Here is a 23,285-nt window from a genome sequence, read left to right as displayed (position 1 = left end):
TCACATTGTTTCAGAACCGTTATTATTTCAATCAATTAATACCCATTCTGAATTGTGTTGGTTGGCATCGCTAAACTGCACTGAGATAAATGGCATAGATTGGTTGATTAACTCCTTTTCTTTACAGTGATTTTTCTTGTGGACCATGTTTAAATATGGCTACAGACTGCAAAGTTGCACAGTTTTCTCGTATCAGTTTGATTCTGCTGTTTGAATGTTCAGGTGTATCAATACACGATGGTTGTGCTGAAAGCCATTTTATATCTTAGTTGGTATACTAATAAACAGCCTTAAGGACTTGAGAATTAGTGCTTTTATGGTTTTCTTTTCTCTTTTGAAAATGTTAGGAAAAGTCCAAGAATTCTTTTCAAATATTAGAATACTTCACATATTTCACATGTTCCATTTAGAGAATTCATTTTGGAAAACAGTTTTGTTTTGATTATAACTGAGCAACTCCTATTGTCTTCACTGGGAATTGCTATTAAAGGCAGGTGTTGGTTCCTTAAAAATTCTTCCGAAGTTTAGTGAGAATTTACTCAGAATATGTTGGGGAAGAGAACATTTTTTTCCATACTCAATAATTTTAAACAATTACCTTTTTCAAAATCAGTTTGATGCATCATAACAAAATAGCAGAAGGGCACTGAAGATCAACTGAGCTGCTTTTTGACTAACGTTTCAGGGATTGTGAAGCAGCAGATAGACAGCCATATCACAGATCCAGATCAACAGAACAACGGCCTCTCCTAGAGCGGACAACCACCCGCTCCCGATCCACTGAACGTCCTGATACAAACCTCATGAGGTCGATGCCTTCATTAATGACTGGAAGATCTGCCCCTCCTTCACCTGCCTTATCGAGGTGAAAGATAAATCAATCAGACTAACTTCCCCTTTGCCCCACCAGCACACCATTTTATTTTCCCAGCAGCTAAGTGGTCTCTTCTATCATCCTTGGCTGATCACTAATAACAATCGACACTAACCTTTTCAGTGTAAGCACACTATTTATATTCAGCGGATATAATAGTGTGTGACTACCATTGTAATTTGTTTATTAACTGTCCTGACCTCATTTGTTTTGTGATTTCTCATTTATCAGGAGTCCTGGGTAAATCCCCACATAATGCACCTCATGACTACCATGTTCTCCTACAGAATGAGAAATTGTTTGTGTCCATTAGACATCACTTTTAGAATAATCATCATAATGACAATAAATAAAACTAGATTTTTAGTTTCTTTCTATCAATACTAATATCATGTATTAACCAATATCTTCTTTAGCTGATTTTTGAATTGTTCAGGGTTTTATTTGTAGTCTTGTGAGATAATTTCTAATAAAGGGATATCTAATATAAGCCTGAGTAAAAATCTCTTAGGATCAAGGGAGGGAGGTTAGTGTTACGAGTTTGAAATCTGGTAGAAAGAAATGTAAGCATTATCTTTCATTTTTTTGAGCTGCAGAATTCTCTTCTTGCTTTCATATGGATAGAATACTGATCTACATTAATAATTCCATGGATTTTACTGTAGGGTTTTGTGTGCATGTATCTGTGTATGTATGCATATTACATAAAAGTATAAACATCTTTTGCTATTTAGATAATCATTCAAATATCCATATTTTGTCCTACTCTCCTAACCTTTTAATCAGCAGCTAAACCTCTTTAAAATTGCACCATACAGCTGTCATATGAACCAAATGTATTAAAAGTGTTTTAACTCATTCTATTGAAAAATGAATATTAATGATGTACCTTGTAGGTCTCACCCTCGTACTGGGTCTGTCCAAACAAGCCCATCAAGTACTCCAGTGGCAGGACGAAGGGGCCGTCAACTCCCACAACTTCCACCAAAGGGAACATTGGAGAGAAGTAAGTTTTATTTCTAATTGTGTCATATAGGAAATACCCGTGGAAGCTAAGGTGAATCAAGAATTTTTTTTACTACCTTTGTGTTAGCTTTCTTCTTTTGTTAATGGAATATCTTAGCTGCATTTGCTAGTAGTTATATTTATAAATATATTTATAAATATTATATATTTTGCATTTAAATTTTATAATCTTTGCAGGCAAAAATAAACTATCATTATTGCTCTTGCACATTTTTCAAACTTTAATAAATACGTTTTAAGAAGTAAACTTAATGCTCTTAAATAAGCAGTTGGGTGATGTTTCTTTGCTACAACTAAGTTTATGTAATTGTTGATAGTTACATAAAGTTTATTAGTAACTAGCCAAATCAATTTTCACACACTGCAAAGGACTGGTTAGCTGATGCACAACAATGGTGATCCTTCTCAAAACTGGAGTACCAGAAAAAGGTAATCATGAATATACAAGAAAGATGCATGTTGTACTGATATTTTTAATACTTTCAAATTTTTGCATAAGAAGCACTATTTGCTTACACACAGATGAACGTACTCCCCAAACATCTGTATACTCTTGGATAAAGGACCTCTAAAAGCATGGATGATAAAATATAATAATTTTTAATGTCATTTTTAAAATGGTCCCTTTATTTGGTAACTGGATGTGCTTTACCAAAACAAACAAACCAACAAACACATTTAAGTCACCATTTAACTTTTCTTTAATAGATGATACATTCTGTGCCTTTGGAAATTTCTGTTGTTTTTAACCCCTGTGCTTTGGTTCCCTTTTTTGTTTTGTTTTTATTTTGTTTTTCCTAGACAATGGAGTCAAGGAGATAGAACCTTATGAAGGTCTGTACATAAAGGAGGGTTTGTTTTGTGCTGACACCCTTTCTGGGGGTTATGTGAGCAAAAATAAACCCAACTGCGATTGATGTCCCTCCACTGTATAGACCTTTATTACAGTAAAATTACTTTGTTTTATGATTCCGGTAAAGTATTTGACTTTTGTTTTACTTGGAAAATATACAAAGGAGTTAAATTTTTTGATTCAATCAAGTAAGAATGCAAAGAATTTAACTTCTTTTAAATCACAAGGTAAAATTTTCTTTTTTAAAAAATTTGCTTTTTAAATAGAATTTGATGTTTTGTGTAAGACTTTAACCAAAGATATCAATTGCAGTCTGTGTTTATGTCATTGAGGATGTACACCTAGTCTAGTTATATTTATCATCATATATTTCATTTTGTATTTATGATGATCTTTCAATTATTAAATTTGGCTTTCTAGAAAAGAAAATTATTGCATTAGATAGTGATTGTGCTTTGTATTTCCTGCATCATTTTTCATGTTGTAGCAAGACTGTTTATAGTGTAACAAAGTTAAATATGTACAGTTAGATTGTCAATGCTACATTATGACTCAAGAGAAAATATTGAGTCATGATATATGGAGTGTCATACATTTACCAGGACAATAAAAATTCCTCTGCTGATTATAGAATTCTGCAGCTGACTTTGTAACTTTGAAGAATTGTTAACTGTTTTATTTACTGATGAATCTCCAGCACATAGAATAATGCCTGGCACATTATAGGCCCTCAATAAATATTTGTTGAATGAATGCATGAAATATTAATTTACAAATTGAAAAGCTACTTCAAATAGTGTAAAAAGTACCACTAAAATAATCTTGTAATTCTATATATGTTTATAGTAAAATTCATATTTGTAACACATTTTTAAGTGCATTGCATTTGAGCAGCAGTACTTTTATTGCCTTACATAACTTAGAACAAGTGATCTTGTTAGTTGTAGTTGAATGATTTATCAACTCCTATTTTGTGGTCCTTTTTATTTACTATGTACTGTGAACTATAACTGTAAACAACTCAGTGCTATCGTGACTAATGGTCTGTTATACAGCCTGATAAAAAGATATTAGCATTTCTATAGTTGTCAATTATTTACATAAAAATAGGAGTGTATAATTTTAAAAGTACTTTCCATAAGGAAAGTTCTGTAATACATACAGAATCTTTTGTCTCCTCTCCCCACAATTTTTAAAGATAGAGTTTTGGCATCATTTGTTGGCATATGAAGTCAGAAACATAATTCATGCCATAATTTTTTCTAAATTCAGTTTTAATATCTTCTGTAGCAATAGTCCATTGAGATATGAGTTGTTCCATTCTTTGTAATAATAAATATACCCAAAAAACTGACATTAAAGCTGATATTGAAGGTCAGGGAAGTTTTTCATGGGCTTGTCAACAAACATTCTATTTTCTATCTGGTTTTGCCCTATAGTATCTATAAAACCACAGTTTTCCTATAATGTCTCTAATTGTGACTTTTCAATTTTTATAAATAAAAGAGAGGAGTGTCAAAAACCTCTCTTATTCTTTCCAGTATGAAATAAAAGGATTTGGGGAGTTTTGGTTGTTTTGTTTTGCTTAAAAGTGTGAATGATTTTAGCAGTGTTTTCATAAATATTGATATGAAGACTCCAGCAAATACATGATTGTATCTTTTCTTTAGCTTTAAAGGCAATGTATAATATCTCTTTTAGAAGTCTTCAACTTCTAACTGAAGTTAAAGGTATAACCCAATATTGACTATGGATTAATGGTCTAAATCGAATTATGTTTGGATTATCTCTTAAAAAGTTGTCAGATGTTATAATTAAGTGACACTGTTTTAGAATTAAAGAAATGACATGTTTATTTTCTGATCCTGTTCAATAGCTGAAAAATGAGCAAATCCTAATTTAATTCATTTTGACCTGGGATATATTTTAGTCTGTTAATTAATTTAAAACCTTATATTTGTTGGTCTTGACAGTGGTACAGTATTAGTCATCTTCTTTTTGTCTGAGAGTCAGAGAAAATAGAAACAATATAATGAAAGTACAATGTACTAAACAACTGTAAGGCATTATTATATTTTTTTTTTTTTTTTTTTTTTTTTTTAGACTCTGTTCCCTACAAACAAGGAACAGGGGGCACAGAAAGGCTTCTGTGCCCAGGAGCCCCAGAGGGTCCTGCCTGGTTGTTTTTTTTTTTTTTTTTTTTTTTTTAAACTTCTTATTTTTTATTTTATTTTATTTATTTATTTATTTATGGCTGTGTTGGGTCTTCGTTTCTGTGCGAGGGCTTCCTCTAGTTGCGGCAAGTGGGGGCCACTCTTCATCACGGTGTGCCGGCCTCTCACTATCGTGGCCTCTCTTGTTGCGGAGCACAGGCTCCAGACGCGCAGGCTCAGTAATTGTGGCTCACGGGCCCAGCTGCTCCGCGGCATGTGGGATCTTCCCAGACCAGGGCTCGAACCCGTGTCCCCTGCATTAGCAGGCAGATTCTCAACCACTGCGCCACCAGGGAAGCCCCCAGGCATTATTATTTTTAATTTACCCCTAACTTTGATGTACTGGCATTTTATAAAAATAAAAATGAGTTTATAATATTATTTTTTGTTTCTCTAGAAGAAAAGTTATATAGTATTATTTTTCTAAGAGTATATCAAGTTCATAGATGAAGTATTTTGCCTGTCTTACAGTTATTACATATTACAAATACTTATGGGCCACAATTTCTTTTATAAATCAAAGTTATAAAAGGAGACAGTAAGATAATTTATTAACAGTATACTTATGTGCTTCCATAACATGTCAGAAACTCATTAAAAATAATCTATTTGTCTCCTTATAATCACTCATATTATGAATAATTTGAAATTTGTTGTTTTGTTTTACTTAAGAGTAACAGATGTACATATTTGGTCTTATCCTTTTCTTTACTTTTACTTTTGCATATACAGAAGTTAATGAAGTAACTGGGCATGTGGAAGAGCAGGGGGGAGAAAAGCAGGGTGAAGAGGTCAAGGCAGGTCTGTCTGACTGTGTGTCCAAAATAAATAATCGAATGTTTTAGAAGTATGACTTTTCTGTTTCACATAAGACTTTACGCTCCAAATTTATAAATACAGAATAAAGAACAGATTGTTCAGTACTAATTTTAAAATAATTACTTAAATTTATTAGTGGAAAGATATTACATGAGCTAGCTAGGTAACTTATCAGGGTATTTAATTTACCCGTTTGAACATTCTCCTTATTGTTTAAATCAAACTGAAATTATAGACAATGCCTCTCACCAAGATTTATACTTATCCTTTACCCCAGCCTTACATTCAGTTCATATATTTACTCAAAAATGTTTTTTGGGTACCTACTAAAACACTGTATTTCACTGAGTGCAGGTTCATTGAAGTCCTAGTCTCTTCTCTCCACAATTTTGATTTTTTAGAGATAAATTACAAGTAAATATAGAGCAGAATATAAATTACAAAATTTTAGTTCTTGAAACTTTTAGAAACTATTATAATTTATCCATAAACTTTTTTCTAAATTAAGAACAATAAACTGTAGCTTCATCTTCATCCCAGCTCCGTATTGCGCTATTTATTGACAATCCTAATTTCTCCCCAAAGAGTCCTCCTTCTAAATGGAATGAAGACACTTCATTTTGGTGTTTTTAAGCCCCTATTATGTTTACATACCATAATTTTTGCCACTTTCTTTGTCAGAATATTTCTGAAAGTATTGTATTCATGAATGGTAGCATGTACTTTATGTGCCTTTTGTTCTCTCCTTTACCATTGTGTGAAAGCAATGTTATTATGTATATTGTGCATAAGATGTATTTTCATGGATGCATTCTTGCAGTAGTGTTTGTGGTTTAAGACAGAAAACCTCTTAAACTGCAATTGCAAATTCTTTAGTAGCTATTTTTAAAGTCATAAAGGTGAGAAAAATCATCAGAGTACATCTGGTAATGAAAACAAAGGCAAATTTAGACGCATATTTATATCAATAAGAAAGTATAACTATCTCTGTTCTGAACATATCGTGTACTAACTACTAGAATGTCACACATCTTCCATTTCCCTGAAGTGCTATAGGAATAACATTTTTAGGGAATACTGTAAGAAGGAATTTCATTTTAATTTAGCTGTGTAGTTAATGTTTCCCTGCTTGCCCATTCCTATGTATCTGAAACTAGTCCATACGAATATCGAAAGACTTTCATACTGTTCACGAATTGGCTTTTGCAGTAAAGTCATTGTTTAGTATATCATTAGTGTGGGGACTTCAGCAGTAATTAATATCACTTTTATTTATTTTTAACTTTATTAAGATAAAGAAGCCCATTTATTGAGCCAGTTTGTCGCCTATGCTTAATTCTCAAAATGAAATTGGTAAATTACATTAGTTCTTAGAATAAAACCATAACTACAATCTTCCTAACTTACTATAAAATGACTCGTTATTCCTCATTTTATTTTTGTTTTTATTACTTTTCTTACGGGCTAGGAAGGGTATACTTTACTCTTCTGTTCGTTAATGTGAGGTGTCATGTTAGTGCATGGATTTGTTTCTCTGGTGTGTGATGTCATCTTTTGTGGTGTGCTTGGTTTTTATTTGGGTTGTTAATGACCTTAATTATTAATCACTGTTGTCTGTTTTCAATGTTATAAAGACAATGAGGGAGAAACACCAAGCCCACCTAATAATGGGAAAAAAGGCAAGTCTAATATGAAGTTAAGAGTGCCTTTCTATATATTAGACACTCTGTTTTGACATTTGTAATGTGCATGAATATGCTTTCTTAAATAAGTATAAGTACAAGTATAGTCCCAATTTAAGTTATCCAATATTTAAAGTGTATGCTCTTTTTTAAATACATTTCTGAATACAAACTATGTTTCTGAAGTACTTACCTTATTATTAGATCCTGTTACAACCCTATTCTATTGAAATGTATGGCATTAAAAAGTTTTGCTTTGTTGGTCATAATAAGGAGTAAGATTCTGAGGAAGATAGTTATGGTCATGATATTATGCATTTAGAAAAACACAACATGCATATTTTTCAACCCAGAAATTATTTTAAAATTGAACCATTTAAAAATATTTTAAAGTAGAAATCAACTTAATTATGAGTTCAACAGTATTAAACATTTGTGATATTTGTAGATTTTTCACAGTACTAAAACTAATATTTGCAGTTTTATACATTATTATATTGCCTAGGCAGGTAAAAAATATGATTGATTTTAATACTTATATTTAGTTTTTCCTATAATTATAAGTGACAATTCTGTCATCCCCCACAACTAAGTTCTGTCAAAAACAGTAGAACTGATTGTAAAGCCAGCTAAAGTTACATTACATAAAATGCCTATTGTATGCATTTTGACCTAACTTTTTTTTTCAAAAATATTAAAGCTCTTTATAAAACAAGAAAAAAAAACAAAAAACAGTAGGACTGTATATGTTTTGCAGTAATTGATAATCAAATATAGCTACACATGTTCATTTAGAATGTCAGCATTTTAAAATGGTTACATCAAAAAAAAATCAGCCTTCTAAAATATCTTTTTATCCTAATAATTTCCCTTGTTATTGAGCCAAATTAAGAAATGCATAGTGTTGTGCTTCAGTAATTTAGTTGAAATGTCCTTTAGTTTTCAATATACTCTTTCTTCCCAGTCTTCATCTTTTATAAATAATGTCTACAATGTCACATTTAAGATCGATTTAGCACTAAAATAATTTTATAATTCTTCTTACTTTGGAGTGTTAATTATTCATTAATACCTCTCCAAGCATAAAATTCTTAAGATATGCTATGTTATTATGAAAAGGTGAAAATAGTATAGCAAAATAAATAAAATTATATCAAGTATTGTAATTAATGAATATTCTCCATAAAAATACACAAAAATTTAACTGAGCTCCCAATGTCTATTTACATATTTGTCATTTTTATCTATTTCTTGACCTCCATGAGTGAAATAGGAAGATTTTGATTAAGGTGACACAATACCATTTCTTTTTAAAAAAGATCAGTTTGATTGTTACATTGAGAATAACCCGAAAGAATTAAGATTAGAAACAAGGCGAACTGTTAGGGAGCATTCCCAATAACCCAGGAAAGACGTGATGGTGACTTAGACCAGAATGATAGGAGCAGTTGGATTCTGGATAGATATTAAAGATAGAACCAACAGAATTAACTGACAGGGTAAGAGAGATCCCATGATAAAATCCATGTTTTGGGCCTCAGTAAGTGGGAAAATATGGAGTTTCTATTAATAGATTTGGTGGGAATATCAGGTGCTCAGGTTTGGATATAAGTTAGAGATGCTGTTAGACATGTAGGATAGGATGTCAAACAGGCAGTTTGAAATATGTTCTGGATTTCAGCTTAGAGATTTGGACTGTAGTTATAGGTTTAGGATTCATCCTTACAAAGAGAGACTTAAAACCATGAGCCCCATTGATATCACTGAGAGAACAAGCGTAGGTAGCTAAGAGGTCCAAGGACTATGAACTCAACTCTTCTAACATTTAGAAGTTGAAGAAATGAAGCAGGACGAGACTGAGGAGCATCAAGAGTAGGAGGAGAGGTAGTGGGGACACCATGGATTATAGTGTCTCTGAATAGGAATAAGGAAAGTACTTGAAGCAGAAGAGAATTATCAAGACTGAGAAATGATCACTAGATTTAGCAAATAGGAAGTCACTGTGTTAACCTTTATTAAGAGTAGTTTTGGTGGAGTTGTAGGGGGTAAAAGGCCAATTACAGTGGATTTGAAGGAGGAGAGAAATGGAGATGGTATAGGCACCTTTTAAAGAGTTTGGCTGTAAAGGGAAGAAAGGAAATAGAAATCTAGACTAAGAGGAGAGGTCAGGGGAACAAGAATACATGAAAGATATATGGGAAACTTTATGTTCATTCTCTGACTTCTAAATCGAGATCTGCCAATTTGTTCTATAGAGCCATCTGGCCCCAAGCCATCTGCCTATAGTTTGCCAAGACATTTATCAGTGTTCTGTAGCTTTGCTCCTAGATTTAGAATCAAGACTTAGATTTGGAAGGAACCTTATAAATCTTTTAATAAAACAGCTTTTCTTTACTGATAAAGGAGTAGAATTCTAGAGGACAATTAGCTTTCTTCAGTCCACATAGGAGCAGACCTCTAGTCTTGACTCCCAATCTTGTGCATTTATATACCATGCCTTCTCAGATGAATGGCATTCTCCTTGCATGTGTTTCAACCATTTGTTTTATTTTAGATATTAGTTAACAGTTTAGCTCAATTCAACCGATAGCTGCTATTTTTAGTTTGTTGTACTAGGTAGTCATTGAGGATGCAATGATCAATAAGATGTATTTCCTGCTTTGGGGAGCTCCCAAGGGAAAAATAAAACAGTAATAATATAATGATAACAAATGAAACATAGTTGGTAAAATTATTTTATAACATGTCACTTACATAGAGTCTCTTAAGATTGTGATATGTATAGAGCAGGTAAGTTTTGAGGTGTTATGGGCATTTTTTCAGCCCCAAATATTTCTCCTACTACTTGTGATAGTACTTAGTATTCTGATATTCTTTAATGGCTTAATTATTTTAATAATATAAAGCATAGGCTTTCCAGAACACTGAAATGTAAATATTCCTTAGGGACTGACCCAAGTTATTATTACACACACATTCCGTAGGAAGCAAGTTAGAGCCTGTGAATGGAGAAAGTCAGGTGTAGGGAGAGAGATGCTGGAAAATGTGGAAGAGCACTGGGTACCTTGGGAGGGTGATAATGGTAAAATCTGCCTTGAACTAGCCCCTGTCTACTCTAAATAACATTCCTTGCTATGTAGATATGCTATAAATTAACTTTCTTAAATAATTTGGTATATTTAAGTTGCTTATAACAATACTTGTCACATAATAAGTACTATTATTTCTTGCTATAATTTTGTATTTTCAGCACAGAATCTGAAAACTTTGGATTTAAAGTGAAACTAAACCTGATTATGATCATCACTCTGAACCAATTATTCAATACATATTATTTAGTAGTTTTGAGGAAAATAGTAACCTTGATGCTATTCTTGATCACATAGCTTGCATAAGAAACAGTACAAGGAGGAAAGAAATCAACTGGATTGCAGCATGAATTGTTGCATATTGCCCAACATTTGTACGTTTCAATCCACATGTAAAACTCAACATGCAAATATTTAGCATAAGTCAAAATTGTTTAAACCATTTGGACTTTTCATAATGTTTAGAGAACTCCATTGGAAGTTAATAAATTGCATCTTAAACTCAGTTCTACTACTGAGCATGTGTTCTCTGGCAAAGCTTTTAATTTCTCTGAACCTCAGTTATCTCTTCTGTATAATAAACTATCCTGTAAGGATTTTTAACAGAAGCTAAGTGTTTTGGAGACGTGGCTAATAAATTGTAAAGTCTCAAATCATTTTGTTTTTAATTTATTTCTTATGTCGTTATTGTTGTTTGTTTGGTTTGGTTTTGGAAACTTAACAGATATAACCTACTATTGTCTGTTAGTGAGCCATTTGCTGTGGGATTATAAACTAAACCCTAATATACTGCCTTCACAAGTCAAGTCCCTAAAGATATACAATGAGATGGAAGGAAAAATATTTTGTTCCTCTGAGTCTCAGTGTATAGTTGCCTACATTATTTCATATATAGATAACCTTATAAATAGGAGAGGAAGGAAGGAGGGGAAGAAGAGGGGGGAAAATACAGGTTACAAAGGAACCAAAAATAATAAAATAATTTTGACAGTCTTTATAATGGATGCTTGCTTCTGTAAGCATTCAAGGAATTGGATAGCATTTAGGGTAACAGGGTGTGGACAGGTTTTGTTTTGCTGCCTCTCTGTTTTCTCATGAATGCTTCTAGAGTGAGGAGAATACCAATACCATGTCTTAATTTCCAAATTTGACATCCAAATTTGATATCTAGATAGGAGTGGATTTTATAGTGGCATTGGTAGATATTTCCTAAGTACAGCATTCCCTGCCAACTTAGATAAATGACAATTTGACAAAAATTAAAATGAGAGAGATTCAGGGATACTTTAAAATAGCAAGGAATTTATCATATATTTTATTCAATTACATCTGTCTTATGGAATAATAACTTGGTGACAATGAACACGATGGATTTGAAAGAGAAGAGACTGAGGACATATGACTATTTAGGTTATTTCAGTAGTCAATTATATGATGGACTCTATCACTTAACTTGTAAACAAGTATTTTCTAATTTCTTTTCCTAATCTTTCCTTTCCTTCTTAGAGGCCATTCCTCCTTACTTTTCTTTTCTTCCCCTTTCACTCATTTTATTTCTTCTAGATTTCCAGAGCTTCAATTGACTAATCAGATTTAGGAGAGAACCCCTTCCACCTCATACATTTCTGCAAACTTCGGCCATTTTTCAAAACAAGTCATTGTGGCTTCCTAAATACAAACCTAAGGCCATCTTCTGTTTGTGGTTGAAAATATCATAATCTTAGGAAGGTGATATGGTATACAGAAAGAGCACAGGTTTTGGAACGTTGGCTCAGGGCCTGCCTTTTCTAGGGAACAACTTTGTGACTCTAGGCCCTTAACCCAAGTTAGTTCATCTGAGAAACGGAAATCTTAGCATATCTCTTTTATTCCCAATATGCTATTTTGAGAATCAAATGAGATAGCGCATGTGAAATTGTTTGTGAACCAAGATACCTATTTAGTTCTTATCCTTATTAATCAGCTCTTTGTTTTCTTACCTGTAGAAACCACCTGATAGAAGGTCCTTTCTGTGTTTTATAGGATCAAGTATGATGCTGTATGTGAAAGCACATTGAAACACATAGTATTATACAAGTATAATCTTTTAATATAGGAATTTGTGCTCTTTAAATTGTTGTCTTGATATAGGATTGGCTACATGGTGTGATGAAAACTAGCTGGAATATAGTTAGTTTGTAGAAATGTGGGTTTTTAAAATATCACTTAACCTCATAGTTAAGTCTTCATGAGTAAATTGTTTCTTCAAATTATCTAATAGTTATTAAATCAATTGTTAAGCTTCCCTATCTACAAATTAAATTCACAACTATTTACTTGATGCAATTATCCCCCTAGAACAAAATGTTTTCTGTACTTGAATGGATTTCTAGTTTGCATCTGAGCAATGTGACATATTCTTTCAAAGTCATGCTTACAATTAAATTACATTATGCATTTTTCACTTTTACTCTTTGGTAGTAGATGTACAATATCATGGGCTACCACTTTGTACTTAAATTTTAACTTTAAGATCTTTATTATTTAACATTAAGAAGACTATTTTATTTTTTAAATTACCGTAAGAGTCCTTTAATAGAAAAGACTATCTTTAAGGTGCTGCATACTTAGAGCTTTTTTGCTATTTTTTCTTTAATGTAACTAAAACACTTTTCAAACAATTTGAGCATTTTCCTGACATAAAACTAGTTTGCTTTTTTTTTTTTAATATTGCCAGCTTTTCCTCATTTGCTATTTCTTTTTTTTTTTTTTTTAAGGGAGATGTGATCAAAGACTTTATTTATTTATTTATTTATTTATTTTTGGCTGTGTTGTGTCTTCGTTTCTTTGTGAGGGCTTTCTCTAGTTGTGGCAAGCGGGGGCCACTCTTCATCGCGGTGCGCGGGCCTCTCACTATCGCGGCCTCTCTTGTTGCGGAGCACAGTCTCCAGACGCACAGGCTCAGTAATTGTGGCTCACGGGCCCAGTTGCTCCGCGGCATGTGGGATCTTCCCAGACCAGGGCTCGAACCCGTGTCCCCTGCATTGGCAGGCAGATTCTTAACCACTGCGCCACCAGGGAAGCCCACTAGTTTGCTTTTAATTACATTAAATATTTCATTTTAATTATATGACCTATAAATTCCAATAGGGCTAGGTATGAGCTGTCCTTAGCATTGTGTTTTGGGTGAGGAATTAATGAGGTGGTAGTCAGTTCTGTTCTTTTTATGACTTTAATTCTGTTTTAAAATAGACACTTGGGTTTCAACATAGGATTTGATAATAGACACATTTAGAACTTCTGGAAAATCTTCTAGACTCAGTGTCTTAATTTTACCGTCTCTGGTATAGGTTCTCTCCCACAAAACCTGACTAATCAGTGATAAGAAGCCAGAGCAACTCTAATTTTAGAGCTGGAAATAACCTTAGAAATTTCAAGACCAGCTTTCTTACCTCAAATGTAACAGATTAGAGGCAGAGGGGCTATGACATTTGTCTAAGGTTATACAGCTAGTTAATGGCAGAAATGTTCCTAAAAGCCACCTCAGCCCAGTAATATATCTGTTACCTCCTTTATGTCACTGATAGCCTTGATCTAGGTCTTCTTTCATTGTTATATTGTCTGGTATTCATAAATGGATGGTTATAAGTTTTGTGTTGTCGTTGTTACTGCCATGTAATAGATTTTCAACTAAAATGTTTGTCAATTCAGAGAAAGTGTTTATATGTTAAGGTATTTTCCTCCACACTTCAGAAAATGCTTTCTACCGGTATATAGAAAGGCTGAACCATTTTCAAAACAAGCCATTTCTACTTCTATACACTCAATTTTACTTCAGAAGGTAGCGTGTCCTTCTTTTTTGGAACATCACAAACTTTATCAAATGGTGATAGGTGAAACAACTTTTTAAATGACAAATGTATAGGATTTTAGAAAATTTTACTTTAGGAACAACCCTTTATTGCTTGTGAAATCTTAAATATTATATATTGATAGATAACCAAAAGTGCAGGTTATTCAAAATCAAGAAATACTGTATTATAAATGAGTTTATTATTTTCCTCAACATGGGGAAATTAGTCTGTTGTTTTTGTGTTACTACAGGTTAACTTTGATTAAGGAGCAGATGATTCCTTTGTTCTTTTAGCTAAAGAGGGCTAAACTAGTCTTGGAATTTGCCAGAAGATTTGTATATTCTTTAAAGGTTTTAAGATTTTTCTATCCACTAGCAGTTGATTCAAATATAGCATCTTTATCCAGATTGTTTACCACTTGGGAAAACTATATTGCATCTTTATCAGATTATTTACCAATTAGGAAATCAGGGAGTCAACTACACACCAAAGTGTAAATTTAACTCTCACAGCAAGAAGTTTGTTTCCTTGCAGTAACTGATTTATGTTGGACCAGAACAAATGTCCGTTATTAATAACATTTATTTCAGGTCTAGGAACTGGAAAACCCTTACACTTAATGCCATCATTTCTAGCAGTATAAGTAATCAAAGTGGTGTATCCAAAATCATCCATATTTGATGTTGCAGTATAGCATATTTTTTCATTTTTGATAGTGATTTTTATCTTCCTATTTATGTTTTGCTTAGCTTAATATTATTAAATATTAAAATATTAAAATAGGTTAGTATTTCACTATTTATGGCCAGAGGTGAATAAGTACCAGAGAATTGTTTATGGCACGGTGAAACTTCCTGGGGATTAAAATGTACATAGATAGTAACTGTCTACTTGACTTAATGCTTTAGAAGCATGTGATTAAAAAGAAAAGCAAGTGTATACTTAAGTGTTTATGAATGCTACTATGAGATTAAGATCAAATGGTGACCAGTGAATCTTTTGATACAAGAACCTACATGATCTGTACTCCCTCCACTTTCCATTCCATTCCCTCTTTAACCTCGTCTTCTATGACTTTCCCTTTTGTTTACTCTGCTCCAGCCACAGAGACCTTCGTGCTTTCCTAGAAAATGTCAGACATGCTCCCACCTCAGCACATTTGCATGTGCTGTTCTTCTGTAATGCCCTCCCTAAATAACCATAGGGTAACTCCCTTACTTCCTTAAGTTCTTCACTCAAAACCTTCCTTCTTAATGAGGATTTCCATGACTAGTCTATTAAAATTTTCATCACACCCTGCACATTTTGTTTACTTCTTACCTACTTCATGTTTGTCTTCTTAGTACTTATCAATATCTGTCACAAAATATTTTACTCATTTATCTTGTTTATAATTTATTTCTCCCACTAGAATATAAACTTTGTGAGAGCATAGGTTTTTGTCTATTTTTTTTTTTTTTTTTTGCTGTTGTATCCCCAGTGCCTAGACATGCCTGGGTTATAGTAGGTGCTGAATATATATTTGTTGAATGAATGAATATTATATTATGCTACAGATAACTCCAAATGATTTTAGATAAGCCAGGTAACTCATATTCAGTGATACCAAACTGTTTCTAATTTTTATTGAAATAATATCCCATAGCACATACATTTTTCTGTTGTTTAATGAAAGTACTAAATATGGTAGTAAAATAAATAGCCATCTTATCTTATTATATATTAAAATGTTACGGATTTTCTCTTGATATATATGAAAATCGCTGCATTTTAGTTCCATATAAACATTTCATTTTACCACATTAAAATAATGTTTAGCAAAATGTTTATTTCTAAAATAAAATTATTTAATATCAACTTAGAAGAAAACTTTATTTGACAAATCATTTAAATCATCATTTTCTTCATACCTTCAAAAATTCTTTTATTGAAAATAGATTTTAGAATTTCCTGGAAGTAAACTTAAATGCTTTGGATTTTGAAATCTATAAAACAATTTTAAGTGTCACATTTCTATATTTAAAACATTAACTACGTACTACTGAAAGTTTATGGGAGAATTTAGGGGGAAAAAATTAAAAAATAATTAGATCCCTGAAGTAATTTTAGGTTCTTATTACACAAATTATCTAATGTTTCTGACAAACTCTGATTATTTTTTTTGATTTATACTAGAAGTTACATGGGAAGACCAGCAGGAAAAGGTGAATGGTACATTAAGTGATGACAAACCATTGCCGAAAAAGAAACACCAATCTGAGCCAGGTTTGTCAGGATTTGGAAAGCCCCTGAAAGCATGAGGCGATAAGCATTGCATTTCATGCTTTTTGAATATGTGTGTGCTTGTTGTACCTCATTTTTCTCACTTTGGTGTGAACTTTAGACTGTGTAGAGTCTGTTTAGATTAGAGTGGTGAAAACTTTATTTCAAGATTTGTTTAGAAAACTAATTACACATATTTTTGGGAAAACTATTTTATTATTAACATTATTTCTTTAGGAAAAAAATGACTCACTTAAGCACAAATGATAACTTATATATTTGGTTATTTTGATCCAAGTTAAACTACCCTCATGAGAGGTGCTTACATTCCTAAAAAAGTGGTATAGAAAGCTCAATATGTTTTTTGTTAAAGTTTGTCTTCATAGGCTATTCCTTATTTTTAATTGTAAATGCTATCGAGATATTTTACCAATTGGTAATGATTTATTTACAAATTCTGGAGCTAAAAATATTACAACAAAACCAAGATGGAATGATAGCATAGTATTCTAATTCAATAAAGAGCCTTTTCAAACCATTAATTCTACCCATAAATTGAAATGAAGTGATTTTATTTTCTCTCTCTTTCTTCTCTTTTTTGGGGAGATAAGATTAATTAAGCAGAGGACAAAAACTTGAACCAGGAGTAAAAGGAAGAGAAGCAAAATGCAGAGATAACCAATCAACTGAATAATCAGTACTACTTTTAATCAGTAATTGGATAAGAGTACAATGAAAATTTCATTCAAAATTTTAGAATACAGATGGATTTTTTTATAACACTATCATCATTAAATGGCTGAGTCTATAGTAACAGGGTTAATGTATTTTTATGTGGTAACTTGGTTCATGTTAAATCTCTGAAACATATAGTTTAAAATATGTCAATATATAAATTAAACTGATTTATTAACAAGTATTCATTGCTATCCTGTCGCATGCCAGGCATTATGGTAGGCACTGAGTTACTGCGGTAGACAAGAATGATGCCGCAATTGCCCTCATAGAGCTTACATTCTGGCAAAAATATGTAAGTTAAAAATAATTATAACTAAAGATTTAGTTATTATAATTGTGATAGTGCTATTAAGGAGAATAGGATGTTTTGAGCAAAAGTATTATGTTACATAAGTCTGGAGAGCAAGGAAAAATGCCATAGTGCAAATGGCTTAATCTGTGAATTCTCTTTTAGGGAAACAGTTACATACTGAAAATAAAAAAATAAATAAATAAACTGGAATTCACATTGCAAATTTAAATATATTCATGCAGTTGTAAGAAAAATATCTTACATGTTTTTTCAGATCTTCAATTAAGAATCACTTAACTTATTTGGAAAATAATAATTAGCTTAATATATTTCAGAGGATTTTAAAAAGTAAACAAAGTATAAAATGGGTTTTATGTTATGATTTATACAACAAAAACTATTACTCTCAAAGTGTCTCCTTGCTGTGTTGTGTGATGTAGGTTATCCTCGGTCATAAATTATTATTTATTTGTCTTGTTTGCCATCATCTCTGATTACATGAATATGTTTGTGGCCATATATATCTATGGTAAATAAATTACATTGACTATTAAAATCATGAAAGAATGCAATATTTGGCTAAACATATTTTTAAATCTCACAAAATTTTTTTAAATTTCCTTTAGATATTATTAATTTGTGTATTCTCATATATTGCATGTATTTTTTATCACTTAGGCCTTCTAACTGAGTGTAAACTATGTGTGCAGTAGAGGAAAATTAATGTAATTAGAGTGCCTTAATGTCATGGTTTAAATTGCTTATAGATTTTCAATCTTGGCAGTTGTGCATTTTCCTATATACTGGGAAATTCCTGGAAATTCAAATCCTAAATGTTGTGAGTAAGTATGCAATATGCTAAGGCCGTATGCTGTGTTAAATTTTAGTGTTCATAAATATTTTTATTTGTTTGTTTCTAAAAGCGAGGTAGGATATGTTGAGAATATTTTTAATTATTGAAACTTTGGAGTGATAGAATGGGAGGAAAATAGTGGGATATCAGGTGGGGCTAATTGCATTTCAATAACATGTTTATGAGCCTGGGTTTTACAGAAGACATGTTTGGATTCATTCTTTGTTTTATATTTAGATACATCTACCATATTAATAATTTAGTAATTGTAATCAGGGTTTAATACATAATTTTTATTCACTAAAATCTAAGAGATCATCTTCCATTAATAGTCAAGGATTCTTCATCAGATGATTATTGTAGTAATCAATTGTGGCATTAGAAAAAGTTTGGAAGGACTCGAACCCAAACCCAAGATGCAAAGTTAGCTATGTATCAATAGCATATATCGTTATCTTTTTCTTTTGCTGTTTTATGAAAATCTAATCAAGAACAATACCTCGGAATTTTGCCATTTTAAGGATGTATACTAACAATTAAAACATCACTTGAAATTTTTATTTTAAATATAAGACTATGGAACTGGAGGACTAAATGGCATCATATAGACTAGAAAATGGGTTAACAAATACTTAGATGAACTTTAAGTAATATGCATTAGTATCTGCTTCTTTTAAGAAAAATACATCTCTGAACTAGGCTGTCCTGAGAGAATTATGAGCAAAATGGGTGATTTTTTTCCCCCGGATTTCTAACTTAACTGACAGCAATGTAGATGAAAATCCCTGGGAAAGATAATGATGTTTATCATATTAGTATTTTTGATGTGATCATAAAATATAAGAATTCTACAAATGATTTTAAAACCCAGATTTTATGGCTGATGTTCAGAGTAAATCACTAAATGTCTTCCTCATTTAGAATGTGGATTAGATTTTGTTTAGGCCGTAAATTTAACAAAACATTCTTAATGCAAATCAAGGACATATGAGCATGGAAAATCTGTTGTTTATTTTCTCAATGAGCTATCTGATTCTAGATGAGAATACTATGGCCTACAGTAATGCAGTGTTATTAAAGATTGAAAACAAAGTTTAATCTGTTGAAATTTATTATATTTGCTTTGTGAGTTTATCTGTTCTTCTAGTAACTAGGACAGTATCTGGGAAAAGAGCATATTTTTACATAAAATATTTTATCTCATATTTTACTTAAACTCAAAAGTAGTGTGGTGAGAAAGCTAACTTCAGTTAGACTAAATGAATGTTTTAGAACTGATATAGATTCTCAGTTTCTCCAAAGTAAGAAAGTCTTGGACTTAAATAGTTCAGAATCTACTTTGAGATGTAATTATAAATAATTTCTGATATGTTTGATGATTACTTGATACTATTCATAAAAAGATTGCCCACCTTGATTTGTCATTTTCTAAGTAGAAGGTATGCTATGTCTAGGAAAATCTAGAATTGACTTAGCTACTTTTTCTCTAATTATCCTGAATCATGACAATGCTACTTACCTTGCTGTATCTTATCTGGAAAATAAATCCTTGTGTTTTTCTGGAAAAGTGAGGGCAATGAAACACTTTGCTGGGTTACTGTATGATTATACAGTATTTTGGAAATTGAAAATATTCAAAGTAACAAGTTGTGTTTTACTACTTGCTTTTGTGTGCATAAGCCCCTTGTTTTAGCATTGTTATGATTTAATGTATTAACCTTTAATTTTTTCCAACCTGGACATTTCCATATTGTATTCTTTATGGATATCTAACTATGGTGAAGGTAGGGATTTTCTTTTACTTAGCTCAACCTTTGGAATTATGCTTTATAAAATTTATCATCAGGAAAATGAAATATTCAAAGGTGTATTTTGTGGGTGAATTTTATATTTAAATTTTTTCTTGACTATTTTGGTGTTATGAACTTTTGCTTCCTTTCATTATTGAATAATTTGACATGTTTTTAAAGTAGAAGCAATTTATTTCAGTCTAAATCAATATTATAATTTAGTCTTCTAATTAGATGCTAGTCTAATTCATCTAATCTGGTAAAAATAATTGAGGTTGTGTTCTTGGTCAATATTAGCAGGTTGGTAATTTCTGATTATTTCTGGATTGTTGTAGAATGAATGTACTTTATTTTTGGCAGAAGAAAGTGACGTAAAACAAGCTAAGTAAATATCTTATAGAACACAAATCAACTGACAGAATTTTGGAATTAAGTACTACTAACACCCTCAGATGTAAATACAGCATTGTTTGTTAACAAGGATGTTCTCCTGGAATAAAGTGAGATTTCATGATTTATGAATTTAGTTGCTCATTTAAAGTTAGTTCAGTTTCCTCTAAACATACAGATAAGTTTATAAGGCCAAGCCTGTACTTAAGTGACTTTCTTTTTTATGATATAGCATCCTATAGTTTGAAAATCAATTATTTTAAACACCCTCAATAAATACTCTAAGTGTGTTTTTCTTCTGCATTTAAAATTGCATTACATGTCAGTCTCTAAGGATAGAATCAGAAAAAAAAAAAACTGGCACAGCTAGAACTAGGAAACAAAACATTTAAAAAAGAAACATTTTTGTTAGCTTTAAAAATAGCTTAATATTTTAAAAGATTGTACTTTGCTCATTTCAATAGGCAGGTAGATGCTTTTGTAAATATTCAATAATTTTATGGTTGTTGGCAAAATTACGGAAAGTAATAATTAGTTTAGAAAATAAATTCAAATAACTTTGAGGAATTTTTCAACAAGATTTTTGTCACAGTGGAGAAGCTTTAGTTTGAAATCTGTAAACTTTGGTAAATATTTTGTTTTTATATTCTAGGTCTGTCCTGATCTTTGTATCATTGAGACGCCTACTAAGTAGATGCTTTTTTAGGCTTTATTTTGAAAGGTATCTTGCGTTCCCTCAAAGGAAACATTCTAAGGCTCCTATGACCTTTAAAAAGCCCTCATAATTATGATTAACTTTTAATTACGTGCAAGTTCTAATATACACTTAAAGTCTTGAGGCTTCTGTTTCATTGTCTGGAATCTTTCTAAGAGAATACTTCCTTCTATACAATATATATTGATATTTACTCAAGTACAATTAAATCTGATAATAGAACCAATATTATGTCTGTTGTTAGTCAACAGATTTTCAAATAGATATCATATACCCTTGTTAAAAACTGCATTTATGCATAAACAGGCCTCATGTCTATGCCTTTTTAAATTAAGTTGATTACAGATTATTATTTCTGTTTGAACTTGAGATGTGTTCATTTGAAATATAATGGTAGTTGATACACTATATTAGCAAGGAAAATTTTGGTTTGCACAAAATTTTACATAAAAGCTGATATTATATTCATCCTCATAAACTTACTTTTACACCATATAACTTAATGAAAATGAGTATTTTATTATATATCTGTTTATCTTCAGTAGATTTTTATAACTTTAAGGACCAATACAGACAGGTTTATTGTGTGTATATATATATATATATATATATATATATATATATATATATATATAATTACTACTTTGCTTGATTAAGGACCATTCTTTTTACAGTTTGCACATTGATGATACTTTAAATTTAAAAATATTTTGCCAAAATAATTACCATAAATGATATTTATGAGTTATTCATTATATTTTATTAATGTCTTTCAGTGTAGTATATGAAAATATTTTTTCTCTTTTGTTAGCTCATGTGATGTAATGAACCTCCCCCAAATACTGTACACTCTTATTACAAAGTTTTTATATTTTCTAAATCTGAAACTAAGATCCAGCCATAGTTGTGACAGTAATAGACACCTAAGAGAGGGTATACTTTTACTATCTTTAATCACTCTAACTGGTTATAGGTTAAATGAAGTGTTGGAAAGATTTCTCATTAGAACTGCCATTAACAGCACTGAAAGTAGAATGTTTGACTGTGGCAAAGTAACGATTAAAGGAAAATTAGGGAGATAAGAAGAGTGAAGGGGGTACTCTTACCTCCTTCAAGGTTCACTGAAGTCTGAAATTCATTACAATAATATATATGAAATAAGTTTTTATAGTTTATTGTCATTTAAATAAGACCTAGCTATTTAAAGGATATAGTTTCTCTTTTTAAATGTGTCTGTTTTAACACAAATAGTATATATTAAAAACTGTAACCACGAAGAAGAAAAGAAAGTCAAAAATTTTTTAAATATATTTGGTATAATTGAAAGTTATACATTGAAATTTTATGATTTAAATTAGTATTCTATCTGCTAATTAAAGTTAAGTGATTTTTTATGTAAGATTAATTATGATCTATTTATTAATGGATCATATTCACATAAGTGATGGAAAAATGATTTAATGGGCACTTTCAGTTAACAGTGAGATCCTGGTCAAAATCTTTCATTTTCATCCTTTTCTAAAATATAAATTTTGTATTATTTTCTAAAAACAATTAAATTGTTGGTGCTAAGTTACATATTCCTCACAAGAGTAAAAAGTATTGGTGAATTACTTGCATAGTTGTACCATGTACCTCTTTTTAAAAAGGTTCTAATTAATACTATGTAATAAAATGTCCAGTTCAGGTATCAACATAAAAAGATTTTTTTCCCTTACTAGACTTTTTATTTCACATGTTTTTATTGGGTCATATAGCATCTAGTAGAAAGAAATTTGACCTGGTAATCAGGAGACCTCTGTTCTATTTCTGGTTCTGCCATTGAACTTGTTTTATGACCTTGGGTAAGTCACTTG

General features: G+C 31.3%; 1 protein-coding gene across 36 annotated transcripts in view; it reads left to right on the top strand.

Annotated features, from left to right (window-relative positions):
* Positions 1-23,285, top strand: part of RIMS2 (regulating synaptic membrane exocytosis 2) — a 597,264-nt gene that overhangs the window by 398,080 nt on the left and 175,899 nt on the right. For 23 of the 36 annotated variants that reach the window (XM_059902158.1, XM_059902168.1, XM_059902157.1 and 20 more), the window contains 2 exons: positions 686-865; positions 1,771-1,880. In XM_059902158.1, the coding sequence (XP_059758141.1) occupies positions 686-865; positions 1,771-1,880 (290 nt within the window). Of the gene's footprint in view, positions 1-685; positions 866-1,770; positions 1,881-2,701; positions 2,735-23,285 lie in introns of all 36 variants that reach the window. The other 13 variants (XM_059902162.1, XM_059902175.1, XM_059902180.1 and 10 more) reach the window with 3 other exon arrangements.

This window comes from Balaenoptera ricei, chromosome 17 (genome assembly GCF_028023285.1).
Source record: "Balaenoptera ricei isolate mBalRic1 chromosome 17, mBalRic1.hap2, whole genome shotgun sequence".
Taxonomy (NCBI): Eukaryota; Metazoa; Chordata; class Mammalia; order Artiodactyla; family Balaenopteridae; genus Balaenoptera; species Balaenoptera ricei.
Note: the sequence above shows the minus strand (reverse complement) of the source record. Positions and strands in the feature narration are given on the sequence as shown.